Source organism: Poecilia mexicana, unplaced genomic scaffold (genome assembly GCF_051168715.1).
Source record: "Poecilia mexicana isolate PSO_F unplaced genomic scaffold, ASM5116871v1 scaffold_4, whole genome shotgun sequence".
Classification (NCBI taxonomy): domain Eukaryota; kingdom Metazoa; phylum Chordata; class Actinopteri; order Cyprinodontiformes; family Poeciliidae; genus Poecilia; species Poecilia mexicana.
The window spans coordinates 15,341,664-15,356,335 of record NW_028263373.1 but is presented as its reverse complement, the minus strand read 5'-3'; the positions used below and the strand labels follow the sequence as shown (position 1 = coordinate 15,356,335).

The 14,672-nt window shown below is 38.7% G+C and overlaps 1 protein-coding gene across 5 annotated transcripts in view; it reads left to right on the top strand.

Annotated features, from left to right (window-relative positions):
- adgrl2a (adhesion G protein-coupled receptor L2a) overlaps positions 1-14,672 on the top strand; it is a 125,597-nt gene that overhangs the window by 74,093 nt on the left and 36,832 nt on the right. For all 5 annotated transcript variants that reach the window (XM_014996796.2, XM_088005014.1, XM_088005015.1 and 2 more), the window contains one exon: positions 14,354-14,647. In XM_014996796.2, the coding sequence (XP_014852282.2) occupies positions 14,354-14,647 (294 nt within the window). The remainder of the gene's footprint in view (positions 1-14,353; positions 14,648-14,672) is intronic.

Sequence of the window (14,672 nt, the reverse complement as noted above, 5' to 3'; positions counted from 1 at the left end):
CACAGTTAGACTTCCCGACCATTGTAATAACCCCATCCTCGCTTGCTGTTGAGTATGCTTGGGAGCTTTGCAAACTCTAGCTGACACAGCATATGTCCTCCTGGGGGCACACATTTTTATTTTAATGTCAACAAGGACTTTGCTCTCTCTTCTTGACAAATGAGACCTGAGTCTGGCCCTGCTGCTGACTAATGTATGTTGAGCTGAAGTCGATGAGAGTGAGCCAGAATGGTCCAGGATGATCATCAAGTTGTCAATAAACTTGTCCTCCCACATGGCTGATGTTGACACATAAATGATGGCACTTTTTTTTTCTTGCTGTCACTGGACGCCCTCTCTTTAATATCTTGATGCTCGTTTGACTGCCTCACTTGGCACTAAAACAAGCTATCAAAAAGCACAATGTGTTTGAGCAATTTGGTGTAAAAAGAGTGCAGAACTTTGAAAGCAAATTGAAGTGAAATCTACATGATCTAAAATGTAATCCAAAAACATTTTAAAGATTAATTTGTGATTTTTGAACTAATCTTAGTAGATTACATGCATGACTGTCTTTGTATGTACCTTACTTCAAAATTATAACTGCTGCAATGAGCTCAGCACTCACTCAAACCTTAGCAAGTCAAATAAGTGTGCTTTTTTTTTTCCAAGATGTGGAAGAGCTGTTTTAAATGCGAGGATTAGATATATCTTCAAAAAAGAATTTTGCAGCATGCACAGAGGGTAACTTATTGGGGCATTCTTAGGAGAAAAACAGCTGACGCAGAATTTGCCATGCAGCTTCTACTTACACTGCCCCAATATTTCTCAAGTGGACAAACATCTAACCCATTTGATTTGGCTTGACATTTAAAGCAAAACCTCAAAGTGATGCTTAAGCACTGTGTGACAGACAGTTGAGTTCTTGTCGCCTCTGATAATTTTGCCCGCCTAGAGACAAGATCATCTCTTGTAGGATTATGGAGGAATAGATGGGGTCACATCCAAAACGCGGCTTCACTGGAAGTAGACATTAAATGGGTCAGCAAGTCTCACTCTTGGCTTGAAGCAGCAGCCCCGTAATCCGCTCATTTAACTGCAAGGTTTCTTCTTTGCATATCGGAACTCGTAAAAGAAAATCGTACGACACTGAATGGTACAAATGACATGATTAAATTGACTTAAATGAGGTATCCCCAGGAAAACTCATTATATTTTTATACTGAAAAGAAAGTCTATTCTGATGTCGCATATTAAAGAATATTAAGGCAATTCTTAACCAAACATGTATACAAAACTTTTACTATTTTTTACTGGGGCACAGAAGAGGCTGTACAAGTTTTTTTTTTTTTTTCTTGTAACAAAATCACCAATATACAACATCTCAGTTATGCTGCAATTAAGACCCACACAAATCCTAAGTGTTAAAACATCATTACATATGCATACATTTTTAAACTTTGCTGCAACTTCAAATGAACCCTGGGCAATTTTAAGAACAAAAATGATCCAATTTGTTAGACATTATAGGTTACAGTTCACTGACGTGACTTGGCAATTAACTTTACAGCTCTGCATGTGGTCAAGAAGATGCCCTGTATTTTCAATGTATGGAAAATGCCTTACAATGCAAAAATGCTCAGCTGCTATAACTGTGTGTGACTTGTATGCATTAGCAGTCACCCTAGAGAGCTTACCTCATACAGTCTGATGAATACACAGGTCTCTAATAAGCAGCACAATGATTTATTCCTGTCTTCTTTGGTGCTTCCATAGAGGTTAACTTGTGCATGCAAATATTTAGAGCAGCAATAAGGAAAGTCAGTCAGATAGATGGAAGTTTTAAAGGAATAAAGCAGCCTCTATTTGAAATTGGGACAAACATAAACATAAGTGTACACAGATTTATTTATTTATTTATTTATTTATTTATTTCCATTCTGTGTCAATTCAAAACTTTACCCCTTCAAAACTTGTACCTCCATTTCATACACTTCAGCCATTTCATCCTTTCTCACTTCCATTTCGTCGAAACTGCTCAACTCTTCGGTGAAATCGTTCACAATGTCCTCCGCTTCTTTGCACTCAACCTTATTTGTTTACGGTTTGACTTGCCCTGATCACGTCAAAAGTTGGTGCTGAGGTTTGACCCAGTTACAACAGACGGACACATCGACACTGCATTTATAGTCTCCTGCAAGTGGTTTTATTGGTGTCAGTGACACTTTAAGGGGACACAAAAGCTAGCAGTGTTATCATGGATCAAAGAGCGGAGCACAAATGGCAGCTGCAGACATGGATAACAATATACCTTTGCACTGTTGTTATTCAGGAGCGCATTGACATGAACGCCAATGCCTGTTGTCATGGCAACCATGCAGTCTTCTATTAGTGAGTGTTATTTTAGTATTTCATTTAGGCCTATCACAATAATCTCACGTGTGTGCTTATCCAGAAAATAGGATGTCTTCTACAGTAACGCATTAATTGGTTTTCCAGTGGTTAGTTCAGATGGTTTAAGTTTTGTTGTGTTACTGTCTTCCATGATGACCACTTTCCACATAGATTGCAGTAGTTGAGAGTGAAATGAACAACCGACTCTTTAATAAGAAGCCGATAGGGCATGTTAAGGAAGAGTCATCTACATAGAAACTGTTGTTAAGATGTGGTTGTTGTAGTTCTTGTTGTATGTTTCTGTCATTATGCTGAGTTTCCAAACATAACTATTACAACAATGGCCAAAATGCAAAGCCCTTCATTTCTTAATTCATTTGTTGTTGTTTTTTTACTCATAGTTTATAGCTCCATCTGTTGCCAATCGTTTTTTTTTTTTTCTTTCAAGAAACCTAATTGGCAATTCTGAAACACATGGCTCCATAGCCTTAGTCTACACTACCACTGGGTGAAAACCATTTCCATGTGTTTTGTAAAATCAAATTCAACATCTAGCTTTTACAGCCATTTTATGTGCTCAGGGAAAATGGCAATGACTTGTTTCTATGACACAGTCACCAGTTGTACGGCGCCAGGGTCCAGGACGTGTTAAAAACGGCCAATTTGTTTGTTTGCCTGAGCAACAATCCCTCCTTCTCCCTAAGCTCCCGTCAGCTGCCCAAGTGGACACAGCGGTGTGAAAGGAGAGGTTATCGATGTGGAAAATCACCCTTTTTGTTTTTGTTTGCCTGTCCTCCTGCCTTATTTGTCATGCTATGGTTTCTCTCTGTCTGTCTACTTCCATCTATTATTTCCCTCTGCCATTGTCTTGCCACTGTGATCAGATTTTAGTTTTTGTTTACTTTCTACTTATTTGTAGGAACTGTTTTTTTTTTTTTGTTTTTGTTTTGTTTTTTCCTCTGTCTCACTTTGATCTTTGCGCCTCTATGATCTGCTACGAGACATGGCCACGAGTAAAACATACACATTTCTATTTCTCCTGAATTCAGGGTAAGACCATAGCTAGACTACTCAAATAAAGCCTGGTGGGAGCGGTTCACTCTAAATGACTGGATTTAAGTAAATCCAGAGCTCTGCCTCCTGGGAAACTATAAATACAAAAACAGGACAAGGATGCTCATCACGCACATGAAGATCAGGGATCACACTGCATACTTTTGACATTCAGAAATAATGTTTCAAGTGCTTCAGCAGCTTTATGTCTAGCAAGGGTTTATTTTTTTTTTTTCAAAACTGGAAAGAGAGTAATTTTTCTACTTTCCCCTTTCCTTAAAGGGAAGCATTTTAGATTGACTCAGTAATTCTGATAAGGAAAATCTCTTTAGCTTCCAATTTGAGTGCAAATTCTTTCTCCTTGACCTAATCTACTGTCAGAATGACATTGATTTTAATTGACTGCACAAGCCAACAAACCTAATCAGTCATTTTGTTATATATTGTAATGTTTGGCAACATTTTATTGTCATTTTTTTTTAATAATCATTAATTCTAGATTTCCTGTGTGTGCTAATTGTTACACCCCCAAGCTTGTCTTGCGGAAAATAGTCTAACAAATGACTGCACAATGTATCACATTCATCAAGACCATATCAATTTGTGCAACACGGAAATATTTGGTAGGCTATAATGTTTTAGGGGGTGCGTGCATTCAAATGTTTCACGCTGTAACAATCTGCTTGACTCTGTCTTGGCATGCCTTTTATGCTCACTTCTAGTATTAATCCTGGTGACCAAGATGCTAAAACTTTGTAAGAGTGCTGAGGGCATTGTGGTTATGGAAAATGAGTGCTGGAGTGAATGTGGGGTAATTGCTGTTTATACCGCCGTTCTAATATTGAGCAATAACACTGACAGTCATGTTTTCTTAATATTGTTCAGTAATAGCATAACATAAATCTAGATGGGCAAAGCCGGAAGACAAATTTACCATTTTCCCTGTTTATTTCTTGCTAAAAGTTCAAACTAAAATGAAAGAGAAAATAGGGGAGTGTGATGCACAATTCATCAAATGAAGCATCTCATCTAATAATACCTTATTTAACAAAGGCACCTAAATAATTAACATCCTGACTAACTAGAAGAAGAAAAAAATGAATATTCATCTAACCTCATTCTCATGAACAGAAAAAAATGTGCTGCACAACTCCAAAAAATGGGAGCCGTTTCCTACAAGGCCAATCTGAGAAATGACAATTCAAGAACATTATAGCAGAACACAAACTTACGAAAGTTTTACAAAATAACAAATAGGCTAACATGGCAAAAAGTTTAAGACCTCCACACAGACATGGTGTGTTTGTGAATAAATTGCCAAAGGGCACAATTGGTACAACTTGACGGACTTTATTTATAGGCCAATTCTGAATAATGATTGGCTGAGGAAACCCAGGCAACAACCAGCTAGTTGAGCTTCTGCAGCCAATTAGCTAACAGGGAGGAGTAGCAGCACATTTGGTCGCAAAACACATTTTCCTGCTGAATGTTGTCCTATTGAACAAAGTTCTCCCTAAGTCTTGGAATTTCTGCTCAATTTGCTGAGATGCTGGCAAGTTTTACTTGACTCGTTTTTTCCCAGATTTCTTGGTCAATCTTTAACGCCTTTACACAAAACTTTACCAGAAATTGGCAGAAATTTTTTTTAATTTGATCAAGCTTTTTCAAACAAACAAACAAACAAAAAATAACACAATGGAAATTCTGAAAGTGAAAACAAAACAGACGGCAGAGAATAAGATGCTTTCAAAACTTGTCCCTTGTTGTCGTAATGGTGTAGGAGCTCACAGGACTCAACTTTGTTATGGCATTGTCGACCAATGCCAAAAAATATATATATTTTTCCAGATTTTTAAAAACGTCAAGGAACTCTGTGAGCATGTAAACTGTGAAGTTTGTTTTCAAGCAAGATGTTACAGATCTTAAAGTACAATTATCATGACTCCTGTTTAAATTTATAGCCTCCATTTACTTATTTTGATTCAGTCAGATTATGTGTTACAATTGATTTGTGACATTACCACAGACTATAGACCGATGCCATTGTGGCAACAATTCAGTTTTCTGTCTGACATCAGCTGGTGACCAGCGTCATTGCATACCACATTTTTAGTCAGTTACAGTTTCAAAACCATTTTTTTTTTTTTCTGTTTCTGATTTAAAGTCATTTTAATGAACGGAAAAAGGAAGTGGTCAACTAAGCCAAGTTTACTCCATCTGCATAGAGAAGGCAGCTAAAAACACTGACATTCAATGTTTAGTCTGGTCACTTAAGTAGTGCCATCCATCACTCTTATGAGAGTAGCACTCTTTTAAAACTAGTTGGAAAAGCAGTTAGATTTTGTTTTATACCGTTTTGTCAATATGGCAGTGCATTATTTTCGCACAAAGTTATCTGTGCACAAAGTGAGACCTTCATACCAGCCCTTGCTTACATGCAACTGAAGGCTTTTCAGTGCTTAACCTCAGTCCATGACCTGAAATGTAATATTTGGTTCTTCTCCAGCGTAAAACATTATGGACAATAGGTAGCGCCAGACGAGAAAGGCCATTTCACACTGCTTTCCCGAACCCACCTGAAACATGATGTTTTATCAAAAGCTCAAGCTGCTCGTAATCTCTCCCCTTGAAATGTGTCAATGGCTGAAGTTAAACTGCTGTACAGAGTGCTGTTAAATGATACCCACTGACAACATACAAGCATTCAAGCACCAGCAAACCTGGGATTATGATTTAAAACGTCATAAAGCGTCGCTTTACATAAAAGCGGAGCGAGGGAGAGAGAGGTAGTGATTATGGCTACACTGAGCCTTATAGCCAAGGGGATCCAGTCTCTTGTTTGATTATAGTCAGACTGTGAAACAAGGCGTATTAAAAGAATTATTACTCAGACATCACAATGGTCCCCCATCACTGCCTGACACACGCCTTTGAGGAGATTTATTTCACACAGTCTGATTATTGTGTCTCTGGGAGTCTGTGTTTCTCTAATCTGTGCATATGTGGATTTGTGTGGGTATTTCTGTTCTACACAGCTATGCTGTTGTGTGCACACGTGCTTATGCATTTTCCAGCCCCTCAGATGTGTGCCTGAGTCTGAGGTCTTTATTTCTACGTCTGTGCCTGAGTGACCAACCTCCATCATGCACTGCATTACATTTTTAGTCTGCTTGGCACACTTTGAGTTAATGCTTGAAATTTGAGGCACGTACAGTTACAGAAAACTGGAAGGAGATAAAAAAAAAAAATGTAGTCTGACAGCTGCTGAGTCTGTTTCCTTGACTTTGGTGTTATTTTGTCTGTAGTGCTGTATATAAATGTGTACATGTTTGCAGTTGCGTGGATATAAGTGGAGTGCACTGCCTCGCCTCTGTCCATATTAATCCACGCACTGGCACTGTCAGAGAGCGAAATGTTCGAGGCAGCAGTAAATAACATAATCTAGCTATTAGGTTTTGTTTCCTAAGACATGGATGTGTACTGAACACACTTTACAAGGACACGGCTCCTGGGAAATTATGTGATTTTTTTTTTCTCAGCTTTCTTCATATTTACTGCTGATACACCAGCAATCATACGCATTGTTCCCTTTCACAGCTACACATGCGATCCAGAGAGAAAGATGTGTAATCCAATTTCCTTTGTGTGTATTTTTCTTATTGTTGGTAGATATCAAATGCATCACAAACTTGATATAACTCATTACACTGTTTCATAGTCAGTAACGGCTCTATTTCCATATGAACTTGGATGCATTTGGCTGCATCCAGAAAGCAAATATTTGTTAGCCTATCATTGTCATTTTTCATGATCTGCTTCTAATCTCCATTTTTTACAGTAAAGATTTGACCTACTTGTACTAATTTTCACATTTAGAAACTGCAACATGGAAACAGCTTTCAAAATACTTGTTCTATCCTCACTATTTTTAAGTGCTCATTAATTATTCATATTACGAGCAGATGTTTGAGCTACCGTATTCCAAAAAGCATTTTTTATACCAATATTCTGAACAAAGAGAACACTCATTGAGTACTTTTTGTTGTTTTACCATAAAATGGTGATTAGTATTATTAGCCCAGCTAGCATGACTGAAACTGCAGTTTCCATGTGTATATTCTAGAAGCTTTAGGTCAGTTTTTTTTTTTACTGTAATGTTCTAAACGGTTTAAAACATTAATAAATACAAAATGTTCCCTAACAGATATCAGCTAGTCCAAAGATTTTATCTTTGTTCAGCCTTCCTGTTATGTGCCGTAAGTCATCTGTCATAGGAAATATGACTTCCTTTTAAACAGTGTATTACATCTCTTTACTTTCTCTTTCTTCATTTTAAACACTTCACTTGTACAGAAAATACCGCCATCCACACTGAAGTTTGTTCCTGTCAACATAAGCACATACAATAGAAATCGTGTGGTCAATAGTCATTTCTTAATGCATAATTTATATTATTTTGTTGCCCAAGCACATTTAGGAGGTAGATCAAGACCCTGAATTGTCAGATGACCCACTGGCTTGCTAAAAACTTCTAGCAAGGCCTCCTTTTGTTTATTTTTCCTTTTGTATGTTGAAAAGGACAGACGTTTTACCTTAGCGCAGAAGATTTACAGACTACCTCTCTTTGAACAGAGAGATGGATTTTTTTTGTATGAAACTGCACCTAATATCACCACCAGGTTATTCTGCAAGAGCACAGAAAATAGGGAAAGTAAGAAAGAAGATGGAAAGTTTCTTTTAACTTTTTTTTCTCATGCGTGTTCCTTTCCGATTTCCTCCTCTGTCACAAGATAAACGGCACCTGGTAATGTGCCTGAGACATTACGCTGATGAACAACCATCCAGAGTCAGTAAAGCTATTAGACATAATATAACAGACACACTTGCTGTCATCTTCCATTTGTCATTCTGACACGAGTACTCAATCCTGATAGGCTCCATGTAAGCATGGGGATTGTGCGTATGTGAGGGTGTCTCTGTGTGTTGAAGTTCTCACTGTACATGTATGCATATTTCCTGACAACACTTGATGAGCCACACTCTTCTTTTTGATTCCAATCTTGTTTTCTGTCATCGATCCCAGACCTGTAAACCCCAGCGGTAATAACAAAACCACCAAGAAGTGAAACAGTGTGTGGGCATCGAATCATACAAAGAGGTTATGAATAAGCCTGTCCTGACTATTGGCTGTACTTTGGAGAATATCAGTCTATGCACTCACACTCTGTGACAGCTAATTGAAGCTTCCCCTTGGGCTGAGCTCAGCGGAGATATAATAATCAAGAATCCTGTCCTGGTTTTTGCTGCATATAGTCCAAACAGTGGAACTCTTCTTTTGATGTTATCAAAGGAATATTGTACAGGGAATGCATCTGGCGGTGTCAGACGTCTGATGCCCCAGCAGAAGACGAGATGTTATGAATCAGACAAAAAAAGTCCTCTGCAGCATTGCTTAAAGATCAATAGCTATCCGTCATACGATCTACTTATAAACATATCAACTTGAACAGCTCTGAGTGGATTGGCCTTTTTTTTTTTTTTTAAATCTTAAGTTTTTCCTTCCTGCTTTCACTGGATTAAACCGAACCAAGCTGTAGCATAAAGGTAATAAGGTTATTGTGCTGTTGGCAGAAATGCAAGCTAACAACACCACACACGTTAAAAGCAGCGGTCCGAGAGGCTTGCATTGTTTATGTGCAACTCTCAATGGGAGGTATAGCCTACATTCACATTAGCTTCTTTTTCACGCAGGAAAGAGGATTATGTTGCATCGTAAACATGACATGAAAACCTCACCAACGGGATTATAGTGGCCCTTTCATCTAATATGTCCGCCTCGTATTATTCCTCATTAATGAGGTTCTTTATAGAGCAGCTGTTTTCAGCTGTGGTGTGAACCTATATCAACAGCTTTTGCAGTGCAGAGCCTTTTTAACTTATTAATAGAGATACACCAGTTGAGATTTTAACAAGTTTTTTTTTTTTTTTTTTTTTCAGAAACACAACAATTGTTCCTAAAAAAAGTAAAACTTGCATTATGAATGTAAATATTCTAAGAATCTTATCTATAGTGTTGTTTTAATTCGTAGACTTAAATATTACATTTTGTTAGTTTTTAAGTTTTACATTCATAAAATCGTGTTGTGTGGGGAAACGGGTCACGGAGGGAAAACTTAGAAAACCTTTAGCAGGCGGAAATCTGATCAGATGCAAGTACTTTTTCTATTGGACTCCTCACTCTAATTCTGTCACCCTCCAATGGAAACTCATTTCAGCCAGTTGTTCCTGGCATTTCAATCTTTTAATCACAATCAAAGACTGAAAACCAGCTCTTTCTGTACCACAGCAGCCACCGCCCCAGTTCGTCTATCTGGCTTCTTTATTTCCCCACCATTAGTCATTAAGAAATCTAAATATTTTTACTACCTTAAACACTGACCTATACGTAGTAAAATTATTAGTAGTATTAGGTCAGTATTTAAGGCAAATACTGACCTACCAACATATTTTCCAAGTATATGCAGAATATTCATTACTGTTGCATAGCAAGCTAGTATTAGCTGATTAATTACTCAGACAAGCTGTTGCATGCTTACAAGCTGTAGTGTTACAACAGCGTTAAGAGTGGTTTTTGGCTCTCCTTCAGGTGTTGCAGACATGACTTGCCTGCATTTTTGCTACCACAAATTTCTCCAGACAGCTGACTTTGTTTTTATTGTGAATCATTGTAGTGTAGAAAAAAGGGCAGGAACCTTCTTTTCTTCCTGCTGACTTGCAGTGCTCAGCAGCAAGTGGAAAAGGGGGCAACTCTTAATCTGCGTTGCATTCTCGAACATCTCAGTAAGAAAACTTTAAAGTTTGGGAGCGATGTGACATAAATCTCTTTAAAACTGTGGTACACACTTTTGGATTTTTATCTAAAACGGGAAGATCTATATGGGTTTGATTTTTATTTCAAATTATATGCGTTAAAGACATTTTTAAAGCTTTCACAAACCTCATCCAGTGGCGTTCACGCTGCTTTACAGCAATTTTAATGTTAATTTTCAGGATTTCTGACGCCAGAGTTTTTAGCTTCTTGTTAACTTACCCAAACATTATCTATTCCTTTCCAATGCTGACTGCAGGTAGAAACAAACAAACAAACAAAAACATTAAAAAAAACTTGAAAAATATTTATTTATTCATGTTGTTAACAAACCAGTAAAACCCAACATCCCCCCACCCTCAGTCACAACGAGCAGCCTTGTTGAATGAGGGACTAGACAAGATACAGTTGTTAGCTGACATGCAGCAGGAATGCACTTGGGTTGCAGTAGATGGCTCTCTGATTTATTGGCTCTAGCTGTGAGCTCTTTATCTTAAATCATGCCTACATGCAGCGATTCATTTTCATTTTATTTCTGTCGGTGTTGTAAATCCCAACACCCCGTGACCCATGGAGTCTGAGATCTTATCTTTCATACTTTGGAAACAGGAAACCTTTGGAGGGCCTCACAGATTCTTGAAAATCATCTGGAGTTTTGCCAAACGACTCCAACCCAGATGTTTTAAAAGAAAGACTATTAACTTACTGTATATGCTCTGCGGACACATTCTAGGTATCATAAATGTACGTAAATTTAGGCCAAAATGTTACAAAAGTTAGATTTATTGTGGATTGCTGTTGCTTTTACTGCTGTGAGTCATAAAAACAAAGAGTTAGAGCACAGAAGGGGTTTAAGTGTGTCGCAGAAACAAGTATTTTTCCCAGCCAACTAAATGCTGGTGCCGAAAGGACGCTAAGGACAGGTTGTCTCTCAGTCACTGTGACAGGCTTTATGGTTGAGCATTTCTCTGTGTTGAGAAAAAAAAAAGAAAAAAAGATGCAGGTAGGGGAGGAGGAACAAAAAGACAAGGAGGGTGAGGTAAAGTCAGCCAGGCAAATCCGCCTGCCGCTTGCAGTCAAAACCACAAGGCATCTGTGTACAACTTCACATTCTCCTGCTTGTGTTTGTCTGCGTGTGTTTGTGTGGTTCTCGAGCCCGCAACAGGAGGGAGCACACAGTCGTCTCCTCTGGTCAATAGAGCCTAATTCGCCACAGGTAGCCCAGAGCCTCAAAGGCGACTTCCCTTCAGCTCAACTGTGCTGAAGCCTTTCATCCACACCGTGGGGCCCATGGTGATAGTAGTACGGGTGGGTGTGTGTGCATTGGTAGGAGATTGGGGGTTGCTATCAGCGAGACCCATTATCCAATGGAGGCAACAGATATGGAAGTGTTGTCGCCTGGGGTCTGGTTGCCTCTCCTGCAATCCACACGAAGACAGAAACTGTCCATTCCTTAGTGAGCAAGGCCGCATTGTTTCTGAATTTTTCTGTCATCATCCTTTGCCTCTGCGTACCTCTATTTTTTTTTTCTTCACACAAACCCCTTTCATTTACCCTCGTCCTAGATATGCCTGTGAATCCCAGCTGTCTTTCTCTTACTGTGGCTCTCTCTCATCCGTATTTTCATTGCTGCTGCGTGGCGCTACTGAGGACGACTGTGTTCAACTCAAGCAGTGTAACAGCACCTCTTCACTTTCTCTGCATGCTCTACAGGCAGCCTAATGGAGGAAATCAAAGTGCTCAAACACGATTAGATTCAGTATGCACACCACATTCCAGTCAGACCTCCTTTGATTGATGGAGCTTATCCTTTTTAAATTCACCCAACAAATATCTTTGACAGGGGAATATGGTTTTGTTTAGCGTTTGCTGATGTGGAATGGATTCACATCAGGAAGGTATCAACATTTCATCTATAAAACGTTCTTATATTTGCCTTCTATAAAATGTAAATACAGACTTACTCACTCTGCTCCAGTGAATCTCATAAAATACTTCCTCTTAGTTTTCCTTAGTGGCTGATGTTATGACGTGCACCATTTCCTTTTTTTTTTTTTTTTTTTTTTTTTTACCTCTAGACTAAGACATATTGGTTTTGCCCTGGGCGTTGCATGAGTTACGACATAGCCACTGTAACACAGTATCAGTGGTTGAAAGAAACTGTAAAATGAATGTTCTGGCACTGTGGCTATACATACAGGTTGGTGCTGCTCCAGTGAAATTTAATTAGCCGTGCCACAAACTCTTCCAGACAGGAATGATTGCCAAAAGGATGTTACTCTAATTACTGTTCTCCTCATCAGACTCACCAACTCAAATAAGCAGTATTTAAAAAATGCAGGAGGTAATACAGGGGAGATATATAAACATTACATTTTAAGATAAAAAAAGAATGTTTACATCACTATGTAAAAGTATTCTTGCCACTTGAGCTGCAGCTATAAGTTTCATTCTATTTTATTGTACATGTTGTGACAAATCTACACAGTTGTGTTGTGAAAATGAAATATTAAGTCTGGTACAGTAAATCTGAAAAGTGTGCCCTGCATTTGTACTCTACTACTGTTTAGGAATTCTAAAAGTTGGAATCAATGTTATTTGAGTTGTCAAACCCAGAAGTTTGGAATTGACTTCAGCTGTTTTGTCAAGGCCATTTGTAAGAACATTTGCAAGCCGTCATTCAAAATCAAGAGTGCGGCAAAACTGCAAACAAAAGAGATATTCATTCACAGGAATTGACAAACCACATTGAGAGGGAATTAGTCTGAGTAGGAATCAAGAGATTCGTGTCATGCCTGGAGGATCTGCAGGTATGCACAACCAAGTTCGGATAATCTTTTAATAAATGAATATTATTGTGTTTCTCTTGTCAGGCTTTTAATGAAGTTTGGCACAAAAACAATGGCTTTTGCAAAAAATGCAACAAGCTATGTCAGGAACGTAATAACAAAGAAGGAAAATGCTGAGGTTAGATTAGAGAGAATATCAAAATGTTTAACTCTGCACATCTATATAAAAATGCCAGTCCATCTTGACTGGAACATATGGTGCTGGTATCTTTATGCTGTGGGAATGTTTCCTTCAGCAGGGACAGGGGAGCTGCTGAACATACAAACAGATGTAGAATGGAACAACTTACATCAAAGTACATTTGTCAGAATTTAACCATTTATTTTTCACAGATACTTCCTATCCAGTCTGTCTGAGCATAAACTATTCTGATATAAGATTGGGCAGCAAATTCTCTAGATCTGTAAAGCTATCATTATTAATTAATGTGTGTTTTGAAATAAACATTTCCTATAAAATACACGTATGCTTGTTAGAAAATGAAAATAATTTCAAGGGGTGTGAATTTGTAATTCCCTGTACCAGCTGTATTGATATCAAAGAGATATAGTTAGGACCACATGCAAAAACAATATTGCGACAATATTATGGCGATAATAATGATGGTAGCAAAATGAGTTGAGATATTTGCCTGTTTTCTTTCTTTCTCATCCATCCCTCCATCACTCTGTGGCCTTAGCATTTTTGAGCAATGTCATTTGTGTCTAGTGTGAACATCTGCTGCCGTAATGCTCTGTCCAACTGGGTAAATATCACATTAGCTTTTAAAATGCAGGTTCATAAGACTTGGAATATATTAGTCAACAGTTATTGGACGCCAAGCGGTGCTTTGCCAAGTGAATATTGCACACACTGATAATCTGCTGATAAAATATTACCACTATATTGTGTAGCCCTAGAAAGAACAGCGGACCAAACCTTTAAACTTTCCAATTATGCTTTTAAAAATGTGTACATTATACATGTGAAATACCCCCTTACCCCCCAAAACAAAAACAAGCTGAACTGACCAACAAGTAGCTTCACCTGTTGGTTGTTATTTTTCATGCACTGTTCCTTTGTATTTGCTCTAAATGTACAAATGTGTCTCCCTTGAAAGCACAGTTCATAAATCTCATGGTTTCTCCGCTGAGCTGCACACAACAAATGTCAGTGCTCAACCAAATCATAATTCTCTTCCCCCCCCCACCCCCCTGTCTGTCTGCACAGCACCACCTCTGTCGGAAGTCACTACAGCCACACAGCCTCAGAGAACTACGACCGTCACTACAACAACCACAGCACACTGGGGTGCGGCCAACACTACCACAACGGTGCTTAAGGAGGGCAGCAGGCGAGCACCCAAGCCGCCGCCTGTAATCCCACAGACGACTTCTCCTCCGCCTCTGGAGTCCTTCCCCTTACCTGAGCGGTTCTGCAAGGCCACTGAGAAAAGAGACATAATGTGGCCTCAGACCCAGAGGGGCATGCTGGTGGAGCGACCTTGTCCCAAGGGAACACGCGGTAAACAGGGCTTTGTCTCACCGCA